Source organism: Sus scrofa, chromosome 14 (assembly GCF_054392235.1).
Source record: "Sus scrofa isolate SSC_HxYL_T2T_F1_AM1 chromosome 14, Sscrofa_HxYL_maternal_Yorkshire_Landrace_v2.0, whole genome shotgun sequence".
NCBI lineage: Eukaryota > Metazoa > Chordata > Mammalia > Artiodactyla > Suidae > Sus > Sus scrofa.
This window is the reverse complement of record NC_139396.1, coordinates 158,554,838-158,582,081: the sequence shown is the minus strand read 5'-3', so window position 1 is coordinate 158,582,081 and position 27,244 is coordinate 158,554,838. Positions and strand designations below refer to the sequence as shown.

General features: G+C 50.0%; 1 protein-coding gene across 5 annotated transcripts in view; it reads left to right on the top strand.

Annotated features, from left to right (window-relative positions):
* Nucleotides 1-27,244, top strand: part of C14H10orf90 (chromosome 14 C10orf90 homolog) — a 235,829-nt gene that overhangs the window by 19,514 nt on the left and 189,071 nt on the right. For 3 of the 5 annotated variants that reach the window (XM_084995860.1, XM_013983872.3, XM_084995856.1), the window contains exon 2: nucleotides 5,066-5,138. The exons of the other annotated variants lie outside the window; for them this stretch is intronic. In XM_084995860.1, coding sequence (XP_084851986.1) covers nucleotides 5,066-5,138 — 73 coding nt within the window. The remainder of the gene's footprint in view (nucleotides 1-5,065; nucleotides 5,139-27,244) is intronic. 5 annotated transcript variants of the gene reach the window in all.

Genomic DNA, 27,244 nt, shown 5'->3' with positions numbered 1-27,244 from the left:
GGGATGCTGAGAAGTCCTGGCCCTCCTTCCTTTTTTTCTGCTGGCAAACTCCAGCCAACGTCTGCCATTATCCTAGGAAGAAGACCCTGCCCGCAGCAGCCCACCCTTGGTCCTTGACAACTTGGAGTATAAGTAGTTTCAACATCTCTCTGCTCTTTTCTCTGCCAACCAGGAAGGTGTCCAGGCAAAGTGGAGGCGGGGTTCTCTGCAGGCCTGGAAATTCCTGTCTTTTCCTCTCTCCTCCTTCCCGGGGCAGATGAAGTTTCAGACCACTTTATTTTTATTTTATTTATCTATCTTTGTTTTGTTTGTTTGTTGGCCGTGCCCGCAGCAGGTGGAAGTTCCTGGGCCAGGGATCGAACCAGTGGCCTGAGCCGCTGCTCTGACAATTCTGAGCCTTAACCCACTGTGCCACGGAGGATCTCCCTTAGGGCCTGTTTCACATGCCCAGTGCTTTACAAGGCCCATGAGTCATCTCTAACTCCCTGGCCCACCTCTACACACACACACACATAAACACACACACACACACACACACACACACACTTGGTAATAAGGGGTTCATCTCTATACACACACACACACACACACACACACACACTTGGTAATAAGGGGTTCATCTCTATACACACACATACACACACACACAAACACACACTTGGTAATAAGGGGTTCTAGTTTTCCTGGCTCTGGCATTTGATAGCTCTGTGATGTAGTGGAAACTACTGGCTCCACACCCCAGTGTCTGCATCTATAAGCGGAGACAATGTCTGTCCTATGGGGACCATGTGATGGGTCTTTGGGGAACCCTAACCCAGGGGCTGGTACGGTCATTAAATATCCGTGGTACCCATCCAGTGCTCCATCCAGAGCTCTTGGGGCCAAATGTAATTCAACGATGACTTTAAATTTTATTTCAAGAAGGTGCTACTGCATGAGGTTCCCAGGAGGACCTAAGGTGGTGCCCTGTAATTAAACTCACTGATGTTTCTATGATAAAATATATGAATATTCACATTACATGGAATAAGTTAATATTAGGAATAGCCTCAGGTTAGTTCAGGTAAGGTTTTGCTGTCAGATGAGCTTTCTGCAAACTCAGAGAGAAAAACTCAGATTCGAGGGCTTCCTGGCTTTTAGAATCACGCATAAAGGATCAAAGGCCCAGAGTGACTACTTGGATATTTTGACGGGAGAGTCAGCAAACAGCAAAACCAGCAAAAGGCAATAACATATGTGCTCATTAGAGCACAGCTATTATGGCAGGACCTGGGGGGATCCACTGAGAGAAGGTGGAAGGGGTTTTGTAAAGCGTTTAGTCGGATACCAATGGAAGGTTCCGGGATTAAGGTACCTGCAGTGTTCAGATCTCGCCAGGGCATAGATGCTGACTCCTGGTGGAATTCCTAGATCAGTTTGCTGTCAGTGTGACCAACAGCCCAGCTGGTGTGAGACTTGACCATGGAATTTCTGCTGGGGTCCGCGCTGGAAGGTGGGACTCTCTGAGGTGGCCAGGGGTGAGGTGGCGTGGGCGCACCCCCAGACCAGGCTCGGGACGGCTGGTGCAGGTGCCAGGGCCACGGCCGTCTTGTTCTTGGGCATGTCTGTCTCTTACCCTCTCCGGGCCTTGGTTTCTTTGGATTGAAGAGCTCTCTGTGTTCCGGCCACCTCTCAGGGACGTTGGAGGATCCAGATGGGCTGATGTGTGGACGAGCGTCACGCACTGGCACATCTCCTGTGATGGTGAGGTGTCACCATCCTTGTCCCCCGCTTGGTCCTCACCATGGTTTGCTCCTCGGAAGGAGCTGTCCGAACGGCCTGGGCTCCAGTCTGTGCCCCTCCACTGGCTGATGGGTGTGTGTGACTCTGGCAGTTGCCTTCATTTCAACCTCTGTAGACTGGAAGTGATAATTACATTTCTCCCACAGAGCTGTCCTAGGAACCAGGGGGGTAGCTGCCCGGCAGGCATGAGCCCGCAGCCATGGCTCCCGGTGTCACCCCAGACTCAGCAGCTTCTGGGAGCAGAGGCGGGAAGGAGGCGTTACATCCCTTCCCGATTGTGTGGCTTTGCTAAACTGTTGTTGCCATTCGCTCCCTAACACACCGAGGGCTTCAGAGACCCGGTGAGACCAGGTCTTGAACGGACTGGTTAGGAGTCACTTCATGACCACTCCTCTGGATCCTTACCTGACACCATGCACAAAAATGAACTCCCAGTGGAGTTCCCTGGCGGCCTCGTGGCCTAGGATCCGGCGTTATCGCTGCTGTGGCACAGGATCAGTCCCTGGCCCAGGAACTTCTACGTGCTGTGAGTATGGCCCCCAAAAATAAAAATGAAAAAATTAACTCAAAATGGATCTAAGACCTAAGTATAAAACCTAAAACTAGAAAAGTCTTAGAAGAAAACATAGGGCAAAGTCTTCAAGACATGGGATTTGGTAGTAAGTTCTTGGACATGACTCAGAAAAGCACAAGCAGCAAAAGGAAAAAATAGGAAAATTGGATTTATGAGAAGTTTTTCAAATTCGTGTATCAAAAGATAATATCAGCAGGGTAAAAGGGCAGCCTATGAAATGGGAGAAAATATTTACACATCGTGTGTCTGATAAGAGAATTATATCCAGAATATATAGAGAACTCCTAAACCTCAAGGGCAGATAAACACCTCAATAACTTTAGCTATCTTAAATTCATTAGAAAGCCAAGAGTGTGAGCCTGGGCACGAGTCCCCAGGCCCTCCGTGGACGTGGTGGGGAGAGGGAGGCGGAGGTGCTGAGGGAGATACTTAGGAAATGTGACCACAGGAGCTGTGGGTCCTGCCCACCCACTGGAGCTGGGCACTGGAAGGCGGGAAGGTGGGCCCTGAAAAACCCAGGGAAAAGAACTTCTGTGTCGTGGAACAGAGTGGCTCCATCAAGCCCGTTCTAAACTTGGGACCAGGTGGGGGCGAGGCGGTGGGACAGAGAGTGTGTCTGTGTCAAGAAGCTCCGGGGCGAGTGGGAAGGTGGCATGTGTGCGTGGGGGGAGTCGTTTCGTTTGGTTTTTAAGTTAAGAAAGGTGGTGGTGGAACCTAAACTATGATACAAATGAACTTATTTACCAAAGAGAAACAGACTCATGGACATGGAAAACAAACTTTGGCTTCCAGCGGGGAAGGAGGCGGGGACGGATTCATTCGGAGCTGGGATTAGCAGATCCACACTAGTGCACCTAAACTAGATAAACAGCAAGGGCTGACTGTGTAGCACAGGGAACCCCACTCGATATCCTGCGATAAACTACTGGAAAAGAATATGAGAAGAGATATATATATGCGTAACCGAATCCGTCTTCTGTGCACCAGAAACTAACACAACGTCGTAAATCAACTATATTTCAATTTTACAAAGTGAACAAAAAGGAGGATTTGGATGTGGTCAGAAACACTGAAGAGGGCAAAGCTGAAGAGGGAGGGGAGAGTGGGGACCCTGGATGGTGCTTTATCGCCAAGGAGATGGAAGAAGGGATTCTGAAGACACGGTGCACAGTTTAACTCGAGGGAGAAGCTTTGCTTGTGCTCATCAGTCAGTTGATCAATTCTTTCATCCTCCCCCCTCACCACCAGCAAATACTTATGGAGAGCCTGATATGTGTCTGGCCCTGAAACAGGAGTTAGGAAACCACTGGCAAGCCAGACAAATATAATTTTATTCTCAGAGGGGTTAGAGTCTTAGGGGAGAAACAGACATCGGCTGCAGATTCACACGTGTTGGTGTGTATTTACAAACCAAGGCGAGTGCTCTGAGGGAAAAGAATGCTTCTGGCAGAGCTTGTACATCCGAAACCTGGTTTTGAGCGTGGTGTCTGGAGAGAGACACGAGCAGGTCAGGATCTGGAGGAGGACCAGGAAAGAACAGGCTGAGCAGATGCAACAAGTGCAAAGGCCCGGGGGTCACACAGGTTTCTTCTGATGCTCTGTCCTGAGGGCAAGGGAAAGCTTGGTCTTCTGTACGAAGGGATTACAATGAAATCAGAGAGCAGAGGCCAAGTCACATCTCTCCAGGATGTCTGTGGACTGTGAGCCGGGGTCAAGGTGATACCTGAGGTTCCTGAAGCACCCTTGCCGTTGGGAATTCTTGGACGAGGAGTGCCTAGAGCCTGTATAAGACGGTTCCAGGCTGCGGAGAAGCCAGGTGCTTGCAGAGGGCTGTGGGGCTGAGTCAGCTGGCGCTCTGCAATCCCCACACTGGTTGCCCAGATGCTGGGGATGTGAAGGGGCCAAAAACAGGATGTGAACACGGAACAGCTTAACTCGGCCCCGGGACGAAGCAGTGAACTCGGGTTCTGAGTTAGGGGCTCACCATGAAGATACGGATGAGCTTGCAACAGAGGGGTCTGAAGAGTTATTCTTCAGCTTTGGGAAAGGCCGTGGGGTACTCAGAGGGGTGATGGGCACGGGGCAGGGGTACGGGGAGACCCCGTGAGGAGTGAGGGGCTCCAGAGTCTGATGAGAAGTTAACAAATCCAAACCCAAGGACTCCCCCACAGCCCACTGCTTTCGGAATGAACTTGAAACCTCGGTCTTTGGGCAACGAAAGTCAGCATCCTGCTCACACTGGCAGACAGCTGAATGCTTTTGTATACGTTAATTTTATTTCCACTGGGCCCTGAGGGCTAATTCGTGAACTTTGATTACTCGGGATTCATCAGTGGGTCACTATGTATTGAATGTCCCACTTTAGCTCAACACTGGTTCAGCACAAGGCTGGGACAGAAAAGAAATGGGAGGTGTGGTTTTTTGATCTACTGGCAAAATCCATGTTGGGTGATTAGTTTTTCCTGCTGCCGGCCTCCTTCGTGTGCATTTTGCCATCATCAGAAACCACCCCCTTTATTCATTGGTGGAATTTCAGCACAGGAGGAAATAGATGTAAGTTTATTCATTACCATCGAGTTCTTTCTTGGGAAAAAGGAGAGATTCCAGGGACATTTCTCGATTTTTAAAAAAATCATAATATACATTATTGGAGATTATGGATCTGGTCCCAAACACACAGAACTGGGACGCTTTCTGTTTATTTTCCAGATCCACAGTCGGCTCTTCTCATGCCCCAAGGACCACTCTGCCTGGGAAAGAAATGAGAGTCTTTCAAAAGCAGGTAAAGGACTCGCCTCTAACCGGGTGGCGCTCCCTTCAAGCCTTTATTTCCTCTCTCCCTCCTTTATTTTTATTAATAATGAAATGTGCTTTGGAGCCGTCTCCCCCCACAAACATGAAATGAGAGCTCAGGGCCTCAGACAAGATTTGAAGCTGATTTGAATTTCCAAACACACAGGCTTTTAGGCCGGCAGTCGCTGCAGAAGCAAACGAGAAGGGGAGGTTACCCTGGATCGTGGGGTGGGGTGGGGTGGGGGGGTCAGGCCAGCGTGGAGCAGCCTCCCCCCCAGAGTGAGGATGGGGCAAATGTGGGCCCTTCTCAGGACCCGAGCAGGTGCAGTTTGCATCCAGCGCGGTATCTGCGTTCATAACTCATTTTTTTTTATGAAGCTTCAAGTCATAGGCACTCGGCCGTAGAAACACTAGGTGAGATGCTTCCCGTTCCTACCTGCGTTAAGTTTGTTAACACAAATGGCACAAAAACCAGCTTTTTTCCCTTCCCTTCATGAGAGAAATCACTTGGGTGTAAGTCAAATTTTCTGATGGTCTCGTCTGAAGGCTGCTGGGTAATAGAGTATTTCAATTCAGAGACTCTAGCAAAGATAAATTCTAAAAAGAATTGTTTTGCATGGAGCAAGTTTTATCTTTTAATCTTCATTTGAATTTTGGTTCAGAAATGGGACCGATTAGCTGGTATATATGTGCTTACGTGTGTGTGTGTGTGTGTGTGTGTGTTTGTGATTATACCCACACCCATTCGTAGCGTCCCTTTTCTTCTTTCTTGCTTTTTTTTTTTTTTTTTGGTCTCTTTCCTTTTCATTTCCCCTCCCCATCTGCCTATATCAAAGATATCGGGGATCTGAAATCCTTTCCTAAACTGACACAGTCAACCCGAGACAAAAAAGTGATTTGAAAGGAGCTTTCCCAGTTAATCCTTTCAGGAGCCCTCCCCCCGCAAGGCATGGCTTAAAAGCTTATTCTTTAGTAGTGGCAGCTATTTAGTTTGGATCCTTTAAATACCTAGCTGAGAAATTGCCTTCGGTAAGCATGTGAATCCACTGATAGAAGCCTTCTGGTGGCGAGAACGCGGGCTCAGGAAGCACAGCTCCCCACCGGGACTTTGGAGACATTGAGAAGAATGAATGCCATTTCCTGGGGGTGCTCAGAGGTGCCGGGAGAACAGTCAGGCTCGGTTCCTCTTCCTTTGCTGAGGACTAGGTCAGTTCCAGATGGGCCAGCTCTGGCTCTCCAGACAGGAATGCCTGCTCACGAGGTGGTTAGCCGCTTAGAAACAAGGACAGGGAGTTCCCGTTGTGGCTCAGTGGTTAACAAACCTGACTAGGATCCATGAGGATGCGGGTTCGATCCCTGGCCTTGCTCAGTGGGTTAAGGATCCGTCATTGCTGTGAGCTGTGCTGTAGGTCGCAGACAAGGCTCAGATCTGTCGTTGCTGTGGCTGTGGTGTATGCTGGCAGCTGTAGCTATGATTTGACCCCTAGCCTGGGAACCTCCATATGCCACAGGTGTGGCCCTAGAAAGCAAAGAAAGAAAAAAAAAAGAAAAGAAAGAAAAAAAAGAAACAAGGACGGGCTGGCCCTGAGGGCAGAGTTTAAGGGTCCAGGCTGCCTGCAATGTACCCAAGGCCACCCTGGTTGAGGAGAGAGACAGGCCTCCTGGATTCCTTCTCTCCTTTTGGGGCTATATCTGTATTTGCAAAGTTCCTATTCTAGAAAAACACCTTACTTCATTTTATTTTTGCTTGTTAGGGCTGCACCTACAGCATATGGAACTTCCCAGGCTAGGGGTCGAATTGGAACTACAGCTGCCGGCCTGTGCCACAGCCACAGTGACACCAGATCTGAGCCATATCTGCAACCTACACCACAGCTCACGGCAATGCCAGATCCTTAATCCACTGAGCGGGGCCAGGGATCAAACCCACCTCATCATGGATACTAGTCAGATCTGTTCTGCTGAGCCACAGCAGGAACTCTCTCTGGAAGAACACTTAAGAGCTGGTCTTAAATGTTGGCTATTCTGGCAGAAGAAGTTGTTAAAGAAAGAATCATTCATGACACTTGTTGAGGATAAGGCAGATTTTATTCAGGGGGACTACGATGGTGGGGTCCTAACAGTAGGGGAGAGAGACTGGGGTCAAAGTCAGATACAAGGAAAAGTGGGAATTTATAGCCAAAGATCAGGGGGAGGGGTGTCAGTGGATGGAAGAGTTCTAAAAAGAAACAGAGGTAAGGGGAGTTGAGACTGAAGGGACTCGATGGGTAGGGAATGAGGAATTTGATCAGATATCAAGGGTGGGGGATTTTCTCTAAATTGGGATTCCTGCTAAACTTGGGTTAAACGGGCCAAGGACAGAACCCAAGAGGGAGGGCTTGTCAAAAAGAGGTCTCAGAGACGGACTCCAGTTTGGTGAAGAAGAGTCTCTGTTGGAGTCAGTGTGTGTGTGGGCACCACGCTTCTGTGGGAACCTCCCTCTCTGAGGGGACACTCATGCCCTCCGTGTCCTCCCACAAGTCATTACCAACTATTAAAGAGAAATTGCACTGGACACTTGTTGAAGGTGGCAAGACAGATTTTATTTGAGCTACTGCAGTAGGGGAGAGACTTCAGTGCAGAACTGAGCTCAGCTCTGAGTTTGGCAGGCATTTGGGGACCTCCAGCTGACAGGCTGACTGAGGGACTCAGCGATGGAAAATTCCTGGGAAGAACTTGACTAGATATCACTGGTCAGGAAAAGTCTCATGGAACCAGCTAAGCGGGATTCTCTCTAAAACTCAACAGGATTCATGGGCCTGGGAGGCCAAGGCAGTAGATGGAGATAGCAGCCTTGTTAGGAGAAGTGCTCAGAGGAGCCTGTCTAAAGTCTGGTCCAGGAGGGAGCTTGTCACATCTCTTCCATGACAATGGGCCTGTGCTGTCATTCACGGGCCTCACCTATTGTTTGACCTCTCTGTGGTCCAGCTGGCTCCCTCAGGAAAGAACAAGGAGATTGCTAAAAATTAGACCCCTCTGTCCCCAGACTCTTGAGAAGGGCCTGGAAAAAGGATGAGATTTCTTGCAACCTTCTCAGTGGCGTTGGGAACCCAGAGAGCAGAGTTTTAGGTCAGGGTTGGGGTTGCAAGAACTAAAAACATATGATTGCTGATGAAAGAACAACCATTGTAAGGAAACAAGTGAGCTTTGTAGAACGAGCCCCCGGGTTGCAGAAAGCACAGGGGGCTCTCTGGGTTCCAGCTTCACTTAGAGCCGTGGTACTGCTTCTGAGTACTGAGCATCTGCTTCTGAGTGGAACTTGTCAGGCTCCATCCTGATTTAGTCATCTCAGGTTGGAGGCAAGGTCAGACGTCAGAAACATGGCTCCCGGGCTTCCAGCCTTATGGCTAGGGGGGCAGTTCTCTTAGCGAGGTCCACGGGCCAGGCTGATGTCTCAAAGGCATAAGGACCACAGAATCTCAAGGGCTGTAGAAGTCATTTCGTCCAGCTTTTTCCTGGTACCTGAGATCCCTTTCCCTCCTTCCCAGGTAGGAGTGAGGAAGCCTCTGTACAGTAGGCAGGCCTCACGGTGAGTCCCGAGGACAGGGGCCTGGCTCTTTGTGAAGGTAGCTCATGACTTGCTCAGAGAGCTGGAATTGTTAGAAAGCATTTATTTTATTTAATTTAACATTATTTGTTTTGTGTTGAAGTGTAGTTGATTTACAATGTCGCATTAATTTCAGGAGTATTGCACAGTGATTCAGTCATACATATATATACATTTACCTTTTTTTTTCCAGATTTTTTCCCCTTATAGGTTATTATAGAATATTGAGCATAGTTCCCTGTGCTACACAGTAGGTCTGTTGATTATCTATTTTATTTGTTTATTTTTTCCTCCTTTCTTTCTCTTTTTTTTGGCCTCCCTGTGGGATATGGGCTTCCCTGGCCAGCAATGGCAGATCCTTTAACCCACTGCGCTGGGCCAAGGATTGAACCTAAGTCCTGGCACTAAAGAAATGCCACCAATCCCATTGTGCCGCAGTGGGAATGCCAATGGTCTATGTTATGTATGTAGTGTGTGTATGTTAATCCCAAACAGCTAATTTATCTGCCCTCCCACCTCCCTTTGGTAAGTTGTTTTAATGGATAGAAAGCCTTTAGATTGTTTTGACCAAAATAAATAATCCTCTTCGGTTTTTGTCTGTATTGAGGAGGCCAAGAGGACCCATTAAAGAGTCTTAAGTTGCTGGAGTGTATGATCTGACCTGGGTTCCAGGAAGACAACTCCGTTATTCCAGGAAGGAGATGATAGGGGTTTTAGGCTCAGATGGGGACCCATTGGAGCAAATGGCACAAATATCTACAGGCTGTTGGATAACGGAGGGGAGTACGATGTTGAAGATGCCAGGGCAGGTGGTGCTACCATCACTGGGGTGGGAAATTCAGGAGTCAAGGCCCGTGTTGAGTCTGTGGGACAGGCTCTCTGTGCTAGATGCCTAGGAGGCAACGGGAAGTTTGGTGTGGAGATCAAGAGACAGGTCAGCGTTACCCATCTCGACACGACCATCATTTACAGGCGGGTCCTATGAGAAACAGGAGAACAGCTGAGGTGAGTGCAGGAGCGTGTGTGAGGTGGGAAGAAGGTGGGCCTCGAAGCCTAAAGAACCCCAAGCAAGGGTTGGGGAGCAGAGCTGGCCTGGGAACTGCTCACCTGCTCTCGGATTTTGTGTTTTCTTTCTCCCTTCCTTTTCTTTCTTTTCTTTCTTTTCTTTCTTTCTTTCTTTCTTTCTTTCTTTCTTTCTTTCTTTTTCTTTCTTTCTTTCTTTCTTTCTTTCTTTCTTTCTTTCTTTCTTTCTTTCTTTCTCTCTTTCTCTCTTTCTTTCTTTCTCTTTCTTTCTTTCTTTCTTTCTTTCTTTCTTTCTTTCTTTCTCTCTTCCTTCCTTCCTTCCTTCCTTCCTTCCTTCCTTCCTTTCTTTCTTTCTTTCTTTCTTTCTTTCTTTCTTTCTTTCTTTCTTTCTTTCTTTCTTTCTTTCTTTCTTTCTTTCTTTCTTTCTCTCTTTCTTTCTTTCTTTCTTTCTTTTCAAGGCCCAACACACAGCATACAGAGGTTCCTAGGCTAGGGGTCTGATTGGAGCTACAGCTGCTGACGTACACCACAGCCACAGCAATGCCGGATCCCCAACCCACTGAGCAGGGCCAGGGATCGAACCCATGTCCTCATGCATACTAGTGGGATTCATTTTCACTGCACCGTGATGGGAACTCCTGTGTTTGTGTTTTCAGTCGAGGTCCAGCACCAGTATTGTCTTTGCCCGCCATTCGTCCTATGTTTTTGAACACGTCTCTTCGATCCCCTGTCCTAGATAACGGTGGTTTAGGAGTCTCCTATGTCCACAGGGCTGCTGTAAACCTCAGTGAGGTGGGTGGTAGCCCCTGTTCTGGAAGCTAGATCAGTGGGTATTTTGTCCAAACGGGGTTCAGAGCACGTATGCCAGAAATCTGAACTGAATGTCATCTCTGAATTTTCGTTTTTGTTTCCTTCACTGGCACAATGCCAATATTCACTGCCCCAGTCACTGGACAGTCCAGCCCTGGGAAGGGCCAGGAGCTGATTTCTTATGGTAAAATAGTCCTTTTGGCAAGACTTAACTCTGTTGGCCTGGGTAAAATTTCAATTTAATCAGCAGGATCCAAACGAACACTAAGGGAGAAAAAAAAAAATGTAGAAAGGATGTGACTATTGCTGCCCAAACTCACATCTGTTTTCAAAATCAGGGGAAGGTAGGAAGCCCCTTTCAAATTTCCATTCTGTGCGTTATAAAACGATTCCATTTACCGTTTCTCCATCACGGTGCTACCTGCCTCCTGATGAGACTGCTTGACCTGAGGATCTAGGAAGGATTGATGGGATGGGTGTCCACACCTGCCATTTCTGGGAAAATCACTTACAGGAGCTGGATATAAAGGGACCTGCTGAAGGTCCCTGGGATGTTTTATGACTAATTCACGTGGCTTAGGAAGGAAGGTGGGACGCATGAAATTTTCTCCCTTCTGATCAGTTAAGCCTGACCTTTGTAACTGGCAGTTTTTAAAGGGTGGGTCTTGATGGATGAATTGGGTGAAGTAATTATATTTCTACTTAACACACGAGGATAATTGTCCATATATTCCAGCTTTTACAAGACTGGTGATTTGTTGCCTTCATAATCATAGTCTCAAAATTATTTCATAGCGTGAAACAGTCAGTTGCCCTAGTGAAACATACCCTTGACCTTGCTTTGAAGAAGGCGTGTTCTGTTATATCCTAAAACCCCCCTTGGATCTGATGTGAGCTGCCTCCCTTTTTGCTCCCGGAAGTCATTTGTAATTGCAGTTTCTCTGTGAACGAGGCATAGGAGGGACACCAAATTATTATTTATTTATTTGCTTTAATTGAATTCGAGGTGATGCCCAATGCTGTGCTCATTTCAGGGGTACAGCACAGTGATTCCATTACACACGTATACCTGTTCTTTCTTGGATGCTTTCTCATTATGGTTTATTATACGAGATTGGCTAGAGTTCCCTGTGCTGTACAGTAGGTCTTTGTTATTTACCTACTTTATACGCAGTAGCGCGGGTCTGCTAATCCCAAATTCCTATTTTATCCCTCCCCCCTTTCCCCTTTGGTATCCTTAAGTTTGTTTTCTATGTCTGTGAGCCTGTTTCTGCTTCATAAATAAGTTCATTTGAGAGACTCCAAATTGGTCTGTTTGTTTTCTCTGAAAAAAACTATTTTGTTAAGGCTCTAATTGTGGGAGTAGAGTGATATGGATTATTATTTTAAGGAGCTGTTTTGAACATGCTGCACTTATCTGCCTTATTATAGAGTCTTCCCTGCCCAGGCGGGGTGGGGGATGAGGGCTGTGTTTAAGAGTGTCTTTAATCAAAGCAACCTCTCTGGTCAAAAGTCAGGTCAGGAGTTCCCGTTGTAGCTCAGCGGTAACAAACCTGACCAGTGACCGCGGGGATGCGGGATTGATCCCTGGCCTCAGTCAGTGGCTTAAGGATCCGGCATTGCTGTGGCTCTGGTGTAGGCTGTCAGCTGCAGCTCTGATTTGACCTCTAGTCTGGAAACTTCCATATACCATGGTTACAGCCCTAAAAAGACAAAACAAAACAAAAACAAAAACAAAAAACAAAAACAAAATGGCAGGTCAGTCCTCAGAGAGCACAGTATAAATGCACAGCATTTGGTACCCACCCCTCCGGCTCTAGTCCATCCTTCTAGACTTTTCTCCAGTCACAGCACCTGTACTTAGCACTTGCTTACATCTCTCCTTGCCTATGGAGAGACCCTCCTGAAACTCACCTCTATAGATTTCTGTTGAGAAAAATCCTTCCTTTTTCAGATGCATTCCCTGAATCAATGCCCACCCCCATTTACCCCAGGGCGTTGTCTGTTCCACCATCATCGTCCTTCCAGGGCTTTCTTGTTTCCCTTGGAGATGTGTCTTTTTTCCCTTCGAGACAATGGTTTAGAGGGCAGGGACCTTGTCCCTTTCATCTCTGTGTCCCCAAGCGCAGGGACTGGCTGGTGGAAGCTGTCTACCAGACTGCGCCAAGCAGGCTGGGCATTGGATCCTGGGATAGCCGCTGAGGGGAGAGCCTCTCTTTTTAGGTTTTGCCAAGATTCTTACTGGGGCTTTGCAGGAGAGGCACCTGTCCTGTGAGTCAGCTTCCTTTGTGAGAGGGACAGCCTTCCACCTGAGTGGCGTCTGTGGTATCTTTTGGTGCTTTTCCCACCCACTTCCACCCTGTTCTACAAGAGGGAGGTGGGAAAAGGCAGCACAACTCTCTTTTCCCTGGAGAAGAAAGAACATTTTGTCCTGCTTTCTGAGCAAGACATAAAGAGACACGCGTGGGTCAGCTGCGCCAACTTGTGTCGACTGTAATTGGAAAGAAAATAGACCAAGATGCCTTTGTCGCAGGGGCGTATGGGACGGTCCCTGCCTGTTCTCTGATGACCGATGGTGCTACTCACATCCCTCCGGAATTCTGCTCAGCGGCTGCCTGGGTCTCGACCCTCAGTGTTGCTGCAGTCGCCCACGAATAGTGCAATCAGCAACGTCCCCCCCTCTGTGAGTTTCTGCCTCTAGCTTCGTCTTTGCCCATCACCTGGTACATAATCTGATTTTAAAAATATTTGGTGCTACCATGTACCAAGAGCTCAGCGGAAGACTTCCCAGCCGTGTGGCCCTGCGTCAGAAGGTGCCACAGCCAGCGAGATTTGACCCGGCCTCTTCTCAGAGGCACGGGAGCGCTGTTACTGCCTCCTGCAAACCGAAGACGAAAGAACAGCTTCCAGATCTGAGGCAGTCAGATGCTGGGGTGGACATGAGTGGCCAGTCCCTGGGGGCTAGTGTGTCGCAGTCTTAGGGGAATGAGGAGAGCGACCCTCAATTCCAGTTCACGCCCCCTCAAAGCGTGGGAGCCTCTGTCCATTTTGCTGCCTCCCTAAACGCAGAATTGCTGTCCCATCTCAGGAATGGCCACCATCCATCTGGCTGGCCAAGCTGGAGACCCCGGAGTCTTTCTGCCTCTCTCACACTCCCTTGTCCAGTCCATGACCACATCCCTGGGCTTTACCTCCTCTTCATCTCTGGGACCCACCCCCTTCATCTCTGCTGCCGTGTTGGTTGGTCTACTGCACTAGTCTGTGCTTTCTCTGCCAAGTTGCCACCTATAGACAGAATGAGGTGGGGGCACACCCCTCCCTGCTGAGAACCTTCCCATGCCTTTCAACAGCTCCTACATCAAAGGCAGATCTTGTTGTGATCTCAGAGGCCCTGGAGGCACTGGCCCCTGAACTCCACCACCTCCCTCTCCCTCTTTTTCTGCTCCACCTCTGCTCTCCACATGCCCTCTGCTATGGGATCCTTGTGTGAGCTGATCCCTCTGCCTGAGCTGTGCCACCTGCTCCGTTCTCCCGAAGTGACTTTGACTCAGCCTACAGATCCTTACCTGCAGGTCCAAGGAAGCCATCCCTGATCTCAGGACCAAGCCCACCTCAGGGACCTGGGATCCACCTTCCTCTCCTTTGCTGTCCTTGTCACCATCGCATTCTGCTCATTTGTGCTTGATGAATATCTGGCTCCTTGTCCAGACTGAGTTGCACAGGAGCTTAGACGTTGCTTGCCGGCCCCTGGGCCAAGCCTAGGTGCCCCCACAAACACCTATCGGGGGGATAAACTGGCTGGTTGGAGGAAGGAAGTCAGCCACTGCTGGAGCCTGGAGAGCCACAGGGACCAGAAATCAGACACAGCACCACAGCCAACATCAAAAGGACTTTGAGATGACGCTGAGACCCCGAGGCGCTGTGTCTGATTCCCTTTCTGCTTTCTTTCTCCCACGCTCTGAACGGATCCCACCCTCTCTCTCAACCCCATGGAGTCTGTCTCCTCCTCTGACGTCATCACACCTGCCCCCACTGGGGTGCCCTGGCCCCAGAGCCCTGAGCCCCGGCCTGTGCAGAGGTCTGCCTAGTACTTAGCCGTTACTATTGGTGCGATTTCAGGATGCTTTACATGACAGAGGTTCCTTGGTTTCTCCTTCCTTATTAATTGCCAGCTGTATATCAAGGGCCCCCAGGAGAAAAATAACAGAGAGCGTTGCTAGAAGTCACACGCTCCTTCTCAGGGCTGTATATTATTGGAGAAAGGCTGCAAAGAGAAGGCACCTTCCCGACGTCTTGTGGGCCCCGCTGCGCAGAATACGGCTTGGTTTGGGTGAAATATTGTTAATAAGGCCTGGAGAACACAGACTTCATTAAAAGATAGAGTGGTATTTTTTTTGGGGGGGGGGGTATCTTTTGCACCCAGCTGGCCAGCTAAAGAAAAGAGTATTTTTTGGGGAAAAAAAGAGGATATAAACAAAGGCAACATAAATTGACAAGTGACACTTGGAATTCAATGGAATTTTGAAGCTTACTGTGGTTTTAGTATCGTGATCACGTGAGCCTGTCCAGCTTCCCAGTCCAAAAGGACCAGGTATCTGGCAGCTATAATGTGACTGAGGCGGAGGCCCGGGGATCTGAGTAAAGCAACCTCCAAACAAAGCGAACCTGTCTACGCTCATTGCCTATTTTACGGCTTGGTAAAAAACCACATCTGGACGTGAGAGCATCGCTGTGAAGCATCTGCTCGTGAGCACAGGACCTCCTAAACTGCTTTTCTCTCGCACTCTCTCTGGGCGGTGGGTTGCTGGCTGACAGCTTGCCCTCAGCGCAGGGGATGAGATGCAGGAGCAGGGAGCACCTGCCTGGCTGAGCGAGAGCTTGTAAGGAGCCCGGGAAGCCACCAGTGCCACCAAAGGAAAATTAGGGCTGACGCCCCTTCCCAGCTTCCAAGGGAGGCCAAAGACTCCCGTGTTGCGGTGCAAACTCCCATGTTCAAGCAGGACACAGGGAAGATGTGGCTTCTTCAAAGGTGCCCTTGTCCTTGAAAGGGCCTCGGCCTCATGTTACAGGCCTGCTTTGGCACATGAGGAGCACTTAGGTTTATAAAGGCTTCTGGAACTTTCTCCCCTTAGGCTGGTATTTGACAAGGCCACTGTCTGACCTCTGGCTGAGGAGACAGTTCCTGAATCAGATTTTAAGAGCTTCAGCTGTGATGTTTCTGTTTTGCACAAACTGCCTTGACCACAGAGGGCTGAGTTTCCTTCCAGCAGTTTTTTAATATCATTAAAAAAAAAAAAAAATGGAACGCTTTCCTAAAATGGAATCTGCTGGGAGGCCACGTTGTCAGACCGATGGAGAAGCAGAGGCGCCGTGGCCCATCAGGGAGCGGTGAGCACATGGGCCCAGGCGGGCCTCTCTGCGGAGGGGTTCCGGAAGCCCACGCGGGCGTGGGGACGTGATCCTTGCCGTGGTCCACCGGGCTGGAGGGAGAGCACGGACCATCTGAATGGAAGTTGGTCACTTTTCCTGGGATCGTTGAGACTTCGCAGATAACCGGGGCCATGGGATAAGCAGGTTATCGCGGTGGGTGGGCCGTTTTGACCTGGAGACGTCGCCTGCTTCCTTGGTGATCTGCCCTGGGGTTCCTCAGTCCCCGCTGTATTTGATGGCTCTCCCCAGTGCCCTGATCTTCGTGCCTTTGAGCCGGAGCAGATGTGGCCCCTGGGGCCCTCCGCGAAGGTAGAAGCCGTGGGACTGTGCTCTGAGTTTGAACTGGAAGATGGGACGAAGCAAGCCTTCGTAATAGGATGGTGCTTTTAACATTCCAGTCCTCTTCCGGGATGAAATAGCTTTACTTTAATGACCCTCCGTTCATAGTTTTTTCGCTCCTTCCCACCGGCCCTGGAAGGCCTCCAGCTACCGACTCACCTCCAAATGGAGGCTCTTCTCTAATGCCTGGCATGTGCTTAAGTCTGATTTGTTCTTTTTATGGGACAGAGGAGACAATTTATGAGGGTGATTAAGCATCGAGCCGGGCAGCCCTGGGGAGACTGGCCAAGCCCTGATCCTGGACAGCTTGGAAAGCCAGCCCTGCTGGGGGTCAGGGGCTGCCCTTCCAGAAAGCCGTGCTTCTGTAGGCGACGAGGTTGGGGACATGGCTTCAGAGCATGAACTAACATGGGGGCCAAAGGATACAGTTTCTGCCTTCCGAGGCAAGATTGGGGTCAACCAGGAGGTTTTGGAAAATCCCGGCTCTTCCACTCTTGCTTCTTGGACAAGGGATGGGTTGACGCTGTGAGGCTCAGCCTCACAATTTGTGAGGCGGGAAGGGTACTACCTCCCTGCACGGTTGTTCCGAGTTGTAATGCATGTACCACACTCACCCTAAACACTGAACACTATTTTATTGTGATAAGAACATTAAGACAAGATCCACCCTCCAAGCAAACGTTCCAAGCATGCGGTGCTTTCTTGATGATGAGATGCAACCTTGTTCATCTCACTGAAACTTTATGCCCGCGCCAGTCTCCGAGTCTATGAGCTGCACCCCTTTAGGCATCTTGCATAAGTGGCATCAGGCAGTATTTGTCTTTCTGTGGCTGGCTTAGTTCACAAAATGACCTCAAGATTGTTCCATGTTGTCACCTTGCAGGATTCCCTTCTTTTTCAGGGCTGAATAATATTTCGTTGTCTGGGCAGATCACCTTCTTCTTTATCCGTTTGTCTGCTGATGGACATTTGGATGGTTTCCATGTACTGGTGGTCATGAATGGAGCTGCCATGAACATAGGAAGGCAGATATCTCATCAAGATCCTGGTTTCAGGAGTTCCTGTTGTGGCTCAGTGATAACGAACTGGACTTGTATCCATGAGGACACAGGTTCAATCCCTGACCTCGTTCTGATTATACCCCTCGTCTGGGAACCTCCATATGCCATGGGTTAAGGATCCAGCGTTGCCGTGAGCTGTGGTGTAGGTCACAGACGCAGCTCACATTCTGAGTTGCTGTGCTGTAGGCCAGCAGCGGCAGCTTGATTCGACCCCCAGCCTAGAAACCTCCAAATGCCTCAGATACAGCTCTTAAAAAAAAAAAAAAAAGATTCTGATTTCAGTACTTATATTTTGAGGACCCTCCCTACTGTATTCCGTAGTAGCTGCACTATTTTGCATTCTCAGTAGCAATGTTCAAAAGTTCTCATTTCTCCACATCCTTGCCGACCCTTGTCTTTTGTGGTTTTTTTGCTTCTTAAGAGCCATCCTAATAGATGTGCGGTGACAGTCTCATGGTGATTTTGATTTGTATTTCTTGGATGAGTAGTGACTAACCCTATAACCCTAAGCATTGATTTTTAAATTAGCATTCAGGATACCAACCCTCTCCCCACCTACTCTTCAAAATACAGGTGCTTATGGGCTATGTTATGTTTCACTTTCTCTCTCTCTTTCTTTTTTTTTTTGTCTTTTTAGGGCTGCACCCGCGGCATATGGGGGTTCCCAGACGAGGGATCTAATCGGAGCTGTGGCCGCTGGCCTGTACCACAGCCACAGCACCGCAGAATCTGAGCTGTTGCTGCAGCCTATACCATAGCTCAGAGAAACACCGGATCCTTAACTCACTGAGCGAGTCCGGGATAAAACTTGCATCCTCATGGATGCTAGTCAGATTCGTTTCCACTGAGCCACGATAGGAACATCTATATTTCACTTTCTGAAATATTCTGTTTGAGCGGCATGTTGGGGGAAGGAGAGAGATGGTGGTTGAGGTGGGGCGTGCAGACGGAAGAACCACCTATGGGCTGAGGTCTGGGTGTTCACTGCGCATCTGCCACGCCGGGAAAGTGGCAGCTCCCCACCTGTTAGTGACATATCCAGCGGGTCATCCTGATCCGCCCGCCCCTACCTGCCTCCCTCTTTATCTCTGCAGCTTTATCCCAGGCAAGGAGCCCTCTCCTCTCAGTACACAGGAGCCCCTGGCCCCACACCTTCTATGGCCAACTTTATCCCTGTCTCTGGCCACCTTGGCAGGCCACCAAGGATGGATCAGACCTGTACCCCTGGCCTGTGCTTGGAAGCACTTCGTGGGTGTCTGGTGACCTCCTTGCCCTGTGTGCCATTGCATGTCAGGCAGACACTGCTGTCCCCTCTCCAAGGCGTCTCCTGGCCCTAGAATGTCCTACATCCTGTCTGCACGTGACTTCTGACTTAGCAAAAGTCCTGCCATACTAGGCTCAAGACTGTGTGTGTTGGGGGGCGGGGGAGTGGCAGGTGTTTCATGCAGAGGAGGAGGGATGTGCAAAGGTCCTGAGGAAGCAAAGAGCCTGGTGCATTCAAGGAGCCAAAAGGAGACCCGCTGTGGCTTGCTCACACTGAGGGAGTGGTGAGAGAAGTGACTGGCGGGGTGGGTCAGGAAGCGGGTCAGGCAGAGTCCAGAGGGCTGTGCTCCCGCAGGTGGCCTTTCTGTTTAATGCAGAAGCAACTAAAGCATTTGAAAAAAGGATGCTATTGAAATTCACACAGCTTAGTGACAAGACGACTTCTGCATGCTGGAGCGGATTCAGAGGTGGTGAGGCTTAAAGCCTGTATGATTTGGGCAAACTCGTTTAAGAAACAGGACACAGGATGACAGGTACAAAAAGTGCAGGGTCCTGGCAGAGGCTTGGGAGGGCGTCCGTGCGGGTGGGGGCCTGCAGCTCCTTCTGCTTCGCACTGGCTCTCTGGCAATGATACGAGGGAAGAGGGGCAGGAGTGATGAGTTCGAGGCCTGCAGCAGCTGTCCAAAGAAGAGAGAGCAGTGGCTGGGCTGGTGGCCTCAGAGAACTGGATGCACTCAGATAGGTGTTGGAAATAGAGCCCAAAGACGTTGCTCGAGGCTTGGCTGAAGGCAGCAGCGGATGGAGAAATTGAGGAACCCGTCACACAAAGCGTCTCCTCCACCCTCTCCATACCTCTGGAGGTGCTGATGATCGCCTTATTTTTAAAATTTTAATTAATTTATTTTTTCATTTTGGGGTGCCCCTCCTCATACGGAATTCCTGGGCCAGGGATCGATCTGAGTCAGGTGCAACCTGCGCTGCTGCTGTGGCAACGCCGGATCCTTGAACTGACTGTTGGGCCAGGGATTGAACCTGTGTCCTGGTGCTGCAGAGACACGGCCAATCCAGTTGCGCCACAGTGGGAACTCCCTGATGATCCTATATATCTATTTTTTTGTCTTTTTGCCTTTTCCAGGGCCTTACCTGCGGCATATGGAGGTTCCCAGGCTAGGGATCTAATGAGAGCTGTAGCTGCCGGCCTACGCCAGAGCCACAGCAACGTGGGATCCGAGCCGCGTCTGCAATCTACGCCACAGCTCACGGCAATGCCAGATCCTTAACCCACTGAGCAAGGCCAGGGATCGAACCTGCAACCTCATGGTTCCTAGTCGGATTCGTTAACCACTGCGCCACGATGGGAACTCCTCCCTCATGATCATCTTGACAAAATTTTTTTCATTGCGTTATAGTTGAGGGACCATCTTATGTAAGTTACAGGTGTGCCGCACAGCGATTCATAATTTTCGAAGATGATGCTCCATTTATAGTTATTGTAAAATATTGGCTACGTTCCCTGTGTTGCGCAATATCTCCCTAAAGCTTACTTTAGACAAACTAGTTGGTACCTTTCATTCCCTCCCCTCTGTTGGTCCTCCTTCCCGTCTCCCTGCTGGTAACCCCTAGTCTGTTCTCTGTCTGATGATCGCTTCCAGTCCAGAAGCCAGGAAATGGACACATGGAGATCTTGCCACCTGCCCAGATCTTAGCCCTGCCCAGAGTCGGGCTGGACCTTGGCTGGGCTGCTCTGAAGCAGCTGCCTGTCAGCCCCCTGTCCCCGTGTGCTTGGGGCAGGGCAGGGGGCGGCTGCAGAGCTGGGGCGGGCGGTCAATGGGACGGTTGACTTTACATCAGACGCAGGCAGGTCTTATCAGGCAAACTTCAGAAAAGACTCTGCTTCCTTCTCTTCTTTGTCCTCACTCTGTGTTCTTCTCCCACTGCTGGGCTTCACCTGACCTAACCCCAGGGTCGCACGGCTGTGTCTGGGAGTCCTGCCCGGGCCATCTCACTTGGGACCGTCACTTCTCCCTCCTCTTCTGCTTCCCCACAGGGGAGGCACACTGGATCCCATGGGACCCTTCATCCCGCCATCTCCGGGGCTCAGCACACAGTAGGTGTCCCGTCAAGTTTGGCTGAATGAAGCTCTTTGGCATAAAGCTGGTTCTGTGCAAGGGCTCCAGGGATTAAAGCCCCTCGGCCTGTTTCTTGTTATTAAAATGGGATGCTGGTAGTCCCTGCTTCACAGGCTCATTGAAAGGATTAAACAAAGTCATGCTGGCACCGTGCCCAGCACCCAGCGTGCACGGGGGCCATGGCTATTTTTATTGTCTACATTTTAAGAAGGATGAACAGTGTCATTTAGTCCACGTAAGATAAAGCTCTGGGGAATATTTGCAAGTTCAAGGGGAAGTTGCTGGATGCATACAGGAGACTCTCACGCAGTGAAATTCATAGACAGTCTTTGGGGTCCTCAACCCCTGCCCCCACACACTTTTCCTTGCTGCTGGCGTTCATCAAATCCCACACTGCCTGGCCCCGTCCCTGGGCAGAGCTCTGCAGAGCTGGTGGCTCCTCTCTTTGCTGAATACAGAGTATGTGGATTTACTAATGGGGAAGGATGTCGTATCCACGCGGAATACAAAGCATGCGTAGCCCCTGTTATTTATAAGCCCATTTTTCTACAAATGGCTTCGCCTCCCTTGTGAGCATCCGTTGTTCTGATAAAGCTGGACTCAAATTTTAAATCTGTGGAATTTGAAATTACTTTGAAAACTTTCCCCCTTTCAAGCCGTCGTATGAAGAATAGATCCCTTCAGAAGTCTGCATCTGTCGGGCAGCTGGAAGCGGCACCTCCCGCTTCTGCCTTTAACACCTGTCATTTGTCTCAGCGCAGGCTTTTCTTGGTAATTGAGATGTGCCGGGCATGAAGCAGGGGTCTGATGGAGGGGGCGGGAGGCGGTCTCTGGCCAGATGTTCCGCCTCCATTAGCATGTGTCCATCAGACGCGGCTCCTCGGAAATCTTGGCCAGAGGGGGTCTGCCTCTGGCGTAAACCAGGCTTCTTGTTCCCTGGGCCAAAAGACAGAATTCGCCTCGAAGAAGCTGTCATCACAGACGTTTTCACCCTTCACAATTAATGCAGGGAGAGGTCAATGATGGGAAATTAATGCTGCAGAAATCAGCCTTCAGCATTCATGAGCAGTCGGGGCCCTAAATGCCACCTCTCGAGACTGCCTCTGCGTCCCAAGCCCAGAGAGGATGGAACTACATGGAACGCTGGCTCGTGTCTGGAATCTTAATTTCTGGGTCCGCTGTGTGGTGAGGAATTCGGTTTACACCGCAGCTTCTTACACGAAGGCCAATCAGGGGTGTTCTCAGAGGCCAGGCATGCCCTGGGATGGAGGGCATGGTGGGCGGGGGGGTGCTGCCACACACGGCGGGGGAACCATAGCAGCGGCTTGGTGTTCTAGAAGGCACTGTCATGACCTGGGACCACCAGCTCCACCCCCCCTCCACCCCCCCGTCTAAGAGGAAAGCGGAGAGTAAGGGCTGAGCAGGTGAGGCTGGTCTCAGGGAAGCTGCAGGGACTGGGCGATGGCACGTGGCCAGGGAGATACCCAGCTTAGGCGCGGTGACGGCAGAGTGTCCAGAACCATCCACTCAGCAACATCTGTCCCAGGTTACTTACGATTGAGCTGCTCTCAGAGCCGAGAGGCAGGAGCGAATGATGCTCAGCCACGAGCTGACTTCTTGCTAGACCAGCCCCCCCGCCCCCCCGTAGGGTGCTCCCGGGACAGTCCAGACTCAAGCAGAGGGCTCCCTGTGGCTGCTGGGTTCTCCACCAATGAGGAACCCACAACACCGTGAGAAGCGTGGCATGCAGCCAGCCCACCCTAACTCTCCTCCCTCCCTCTCTCCCTCCTCCTTCTTCCTTCTTTCCATCCATCCAAACATTCACCCATCCACCCAGCGTCTAATGGGTGCCAACTTTGAGGAGGGCCCTGAAAATGCATAAATAAATAAAACACAAGGCGTTTTGAATTTAGCACAATAAACGATCCTGCTGTCTAGCACGGGGAACTATGTCTAGTCACTCGTCTTGGAGCCTGATGGAGGATAAGGTGAGAAAAGTAGTGCATACATGTGTGTGTGTGACCGGGTCACTTTGCTGTACAATCGAAAATGGACAGAACACTATAAGCCAACTATAATAGAAAAAATAAAAATCATTAAAAGAAAAGAAAAGAAAAAAAAGCAGTAAATGGACATTTGGAGACTGCCCCGCCCCCAAGAGTGTGGACGCCAAGGGGATGCTCAGAGATCTCCTGTCCAATCCGACGCATCAAGTAGATGAGGGACCAGGCCGGCGGGGCTGGAATCGCGGCCGCAGAAGTGGCCGCCGACGGAGGTGTCATGCCCCACCCTGAGGAGCTTTCTTCAGGATGGGAGCAGACGTGGGCTTTAGCGATTGGGTAGAATTCCATGTATGTTTCCAAGAGCCACGTGCTAACTTCGATAGAGAAAACTAGCCGAGCACGTTCAGAAATAAACCAGATATCCTCACACTGACGTGGAAACACACTCTGCCAAGCAGCTGGGGTCCTGGTTTTCTCTTTGCGGGGGGAGCCAAGAAAAACGGTGGTGTGTAAACTTAGCCATCCGGCCTCCTCCGCCTCTTTATCTGTCACTGCCAAAATGCAGAAATGAACTGTACGTGAGTTTTCTCTTTTTAAAGGTGGATTATCCTCTCCCCCCAGGCCTCTAGGGGAGCAGCCAAAGCTCTGGACTTGCAGTCTGGCCTCAGAACTGGAGGCCCAGAGACAAGAGGCGCAGAGAGGATTCTTCCTTGCACGTTTCCTTTTGGGGAAGATCAGGTGCTATTGCGTTGCTGTTTCACCAACATGGACCACACTGAGGTTTTTCTCATCAGCCGTGAGGCCTATTAAAGGGATTTCATTCTTTGGAAATGAAAATAACCAGTGTATCTCAGTTAGTAAATAGAAAAGCAGGAATTCCCATCACAGCCCAGCAGAAACGAATCTGACTAGGAACCATGAGGTTGCAGGTTTGATCCCTGGCCTTGCTCGGCGGGTCAAGGATCCAGGGTCACCGTGAGCTGTGGTGTAGGTCGCAGATGCAGCTCAGATCTGGCATTGCTGTGGCTGTGGCGTAGGCCGGCAGCTGTAGCTCCGATTCGACTCCTAGCCTGGGAACCTCCATATGCCGCAGGTGTGGCCCTGAAAAGACAAAAGACAAAAAGAAAAAAAAAAGAAAAAAAAAGAAAAATCACTCTTCCATGGCCAACCTGGTTTCACTGAGCTTTGTTTCAATTTAGCAAGATGGCTTTTGTCTTGGTAGCCGAGGTCCTTGCAGACATTTTTGCCAAAGAAGCGGTGAGGGTGTTGACGGCCCCAAGGACACTTGTTTGTTCACTTGGCAGTCAAGGTCACATGTCCCCGGTGAGGTGTTCACGCCAAGCCCCTTCCTTTAGTGGTACTTTTTTTTTTTTTTTTTCTTTAGGGCCGCACCTTCGGCATATAGAGTTTCCCAGGCTAGTGGCTCCCACCACTGAGCAAGGCCAGGGGTTGAACCTGTGCCCTCATGGATGCTAGTCAGATTTGTTACCCACTGAGCCACAGCGGGAACTCCCACCAAGCCCCTTCCTTTAATTGCCAGCCTCATCCTGCCCAGGAAGCCTGCAGCCATGGCACTGGCAGGGCTCTGATATTGATCTCAGTGGTTCAGGGTTTCTGCTCGAGGCCTATTTTTGCTCTTTCAACAGATCAGCACAGGAGTTCAAGGATCAATCATGAGTTCTCCCTATGGATCCATTTTAATTGTGATATCAAAAACACAGTAATCCTTTCTTAAGTTGGAAGAACGCGTCTAAAGCCAGAATAAGATTTTGCCATCTCAGTAATGAGCCCTTCACAGGCAGGCAAGAGGGGAGGCACGGGGGTTCCCGAGCTGGCCCTGAGCCTCCACACCCCTGCGCCTAATTGAAGCTGCTGCAGTCAGTGGTTCAGGGCAGCCGGGTGCCCTCTCCCCTCCCTCCTTGCTGGGACAGCCGCGGGTTCTAGGAGGCCAACATTCTCTGAAGGACCATGGAGAAGCAGGATTGGCCTGGCCAAAGCGGGATGGCCGGGAGGTGGAGACAGCGGCCTGCTGTCCATAAGCCCTTGTCTTTAGCTCAGAGGGAGTGGTCCGAGGTCTTCCTACATTTTGAGGGGGGCTCCAGCGTTGTGTGAACGTCTCCAGCCTCAAAGTCACCCACTGTGGGAATGAAGATAAAATTCAGGCAACCAGTGTAAAGAAATGAAGTGATTGCATTTCATCCTCAGTTAAATTTCTAGTCCCCCCCATCCTTGACTTCCTCTGATCTTGGACACATTTAAAGAAAGTGAGGAATTTGCCAAATGAGGTTAACGGATTCTTTTCAAAGAATGTGTGCTTTGTCGGACACGTTTCTTCCGCCCTCCGTGCTTTGAGACCCCCTTCTCAGGATGGTGGGAACCAATCAGATGTGAGATGGGGGGAGGGAGAAGGGGGGGCAGGAGCGGGGGTACACCTGGAAAGGACACTCCTGCCCCAAGTTCCCTAAGGAGGCTCCACTGGTTACCTGTTAAACAGGATGCCAGATACTGAGTTTTTCTTTTTTTTTTTTTTTTTGGTCTTTTTCCTATTTCTTTGGGCCGCTCCCACGGCATATGGAGGTTCCCAGGCTAGGGGTCCAATCGGAGCTGTAGCCACTAGCCCACGCCAGAGCCACAGCAATGCGGGATCCGAGCCGCGTCTGCAACCTACACCACAGCTCACGGCAACGCCGGATCGTTAACTCACTGAGCAAGGGCAGGGACCGAACCCGCAACCTCATGGTTCCTAGTCGGATTCGTTAACCACTGCGTCACGACAGGAACTCTGAGTTTTTCATTTTTATGTTTTTTTTTTTTTCATTTTTTAAAGTTTTACTGACATATAGTTGATTTGCAACCTTGTAGGACATTCTGCCGCTCCACAAAGTGATTCAGTGACACATGTGCACACATCCATTCTCTTTCAGATTCTTCTCCCATCGTCACAGAACACCGGGTAGAGTTGGCCTTGGGCCAATCCCTCCATTCATCTTACTGAATTTTTTAAGTTATCGAGGTCTAGTTAATTTCCAGTGCGGTGATAGTTTCAAGTGTACGTCAGAGGGATTCAGTTATACGAACATATACGTCAATGTTCTTTTTCAGATTCTTTTCCATTAAAAGTGATTACAAGATATTGAGTATAATTCCCTGTGCGCTACGGTAGGTCCTTGTTGTTTACCCGTTTTATATACAGTAGTGTGTCTATATTAACCCCAAACTCCTACTTTATCTCTCCCTCCCCTGCTTATTATATTTTATAAAAGCATCCCTGGGTCAGACCAGTTTGGGGAACACTGGGTTAGAGACGTGAGTGGTTTCCTTACTCAGGGGCTCTGAGGATCCACATTATGCTCAGGGTGATATTTGTACAAACTCTGCAGAGCTGCTTGGCCTTTGCACGATAAGCTTCTTGCAGGACGAGTGTTACACGGAACACGCATTAGGAGGGTCTGTTTTGGCTCAGGGATTCTGGAGATATTTACCCAACATCTATTTGAAATGTTCTCCAGTGGGAGAGGACAGACCCGTGTCTGCTTAGATAGACCCTCCTGCTTCCAAGAAGGAAGAGTTGGGGGGATTCTGGTTTCCCTCAGGCCCCTTCCTCAGAAGCCCTGCAGCTCTGGCCTCAGCGTGGCCCCTGGGCCCCTAGACTGGCTGTATCCTTCACTCGTGATTTAGCAATAAACAGGAGTTCCCGTTGTGGCTCAGCAGGTTAAGGACCTAACATAGTGTCCATGAGGATATGGGTTCGACCCCTGGCCTCACTCAGTGGGTTAAGGATCTGGCATTGCTGTGGCTGTGGTGTAGGCCGGCAGCTGCAGCTCTGATTTGAACCCTAGCTGGGGAATATCCATATGTGGCAGGTGTAGCCCTTAAAAGAAAAAAGAAAAAAAAAAAACCCAGAGAAACAATAAACAACTGACAGGTCCTTGAGAGAAAGGGAAGAGTGGGTGTTTGCCTGTCTGTCTTTGGCTGCCCAGGGTCCTTTTCTGTTTCTTGCCAGTGTGCTGAGTTCTTCTAGGAATGACTCAGCTCTCTGTGTGGCCAGTCTTTGGGGAGAAAAGTGGATGCCTGCTCCCCACCAGGGACACTAAGGCGGTCCCTGGGCAGATTTCTTGCCAGGCCCTTCCTCTGCTGGGTGCATTTGGCCTGTGTCCTCCAGGTGACCCACTGGGCTCTCTCCTCTAGAGTTTGGACTGTGGAATGAGTATCGAGGAGAAAAGAGTCACAGGCTCAATGTTCTTATCCTGATTGTGTGTCCAGATAGGAAGCCTTTTTTTTTTTTTTTCTTTTCTTTTTTGGCCACCCCGAGGCATATGGAAGTTTCCAGGCCCGGGATTAGATCCGAGCTGCAGTTGTGACCTATGCTGCAGCCAAGGCAACACTGGATCCTTTAACCCACTGTGCCAGGCCGGGATTGAACCTGTGTCCTGGTGCTGCAGAGACACCGC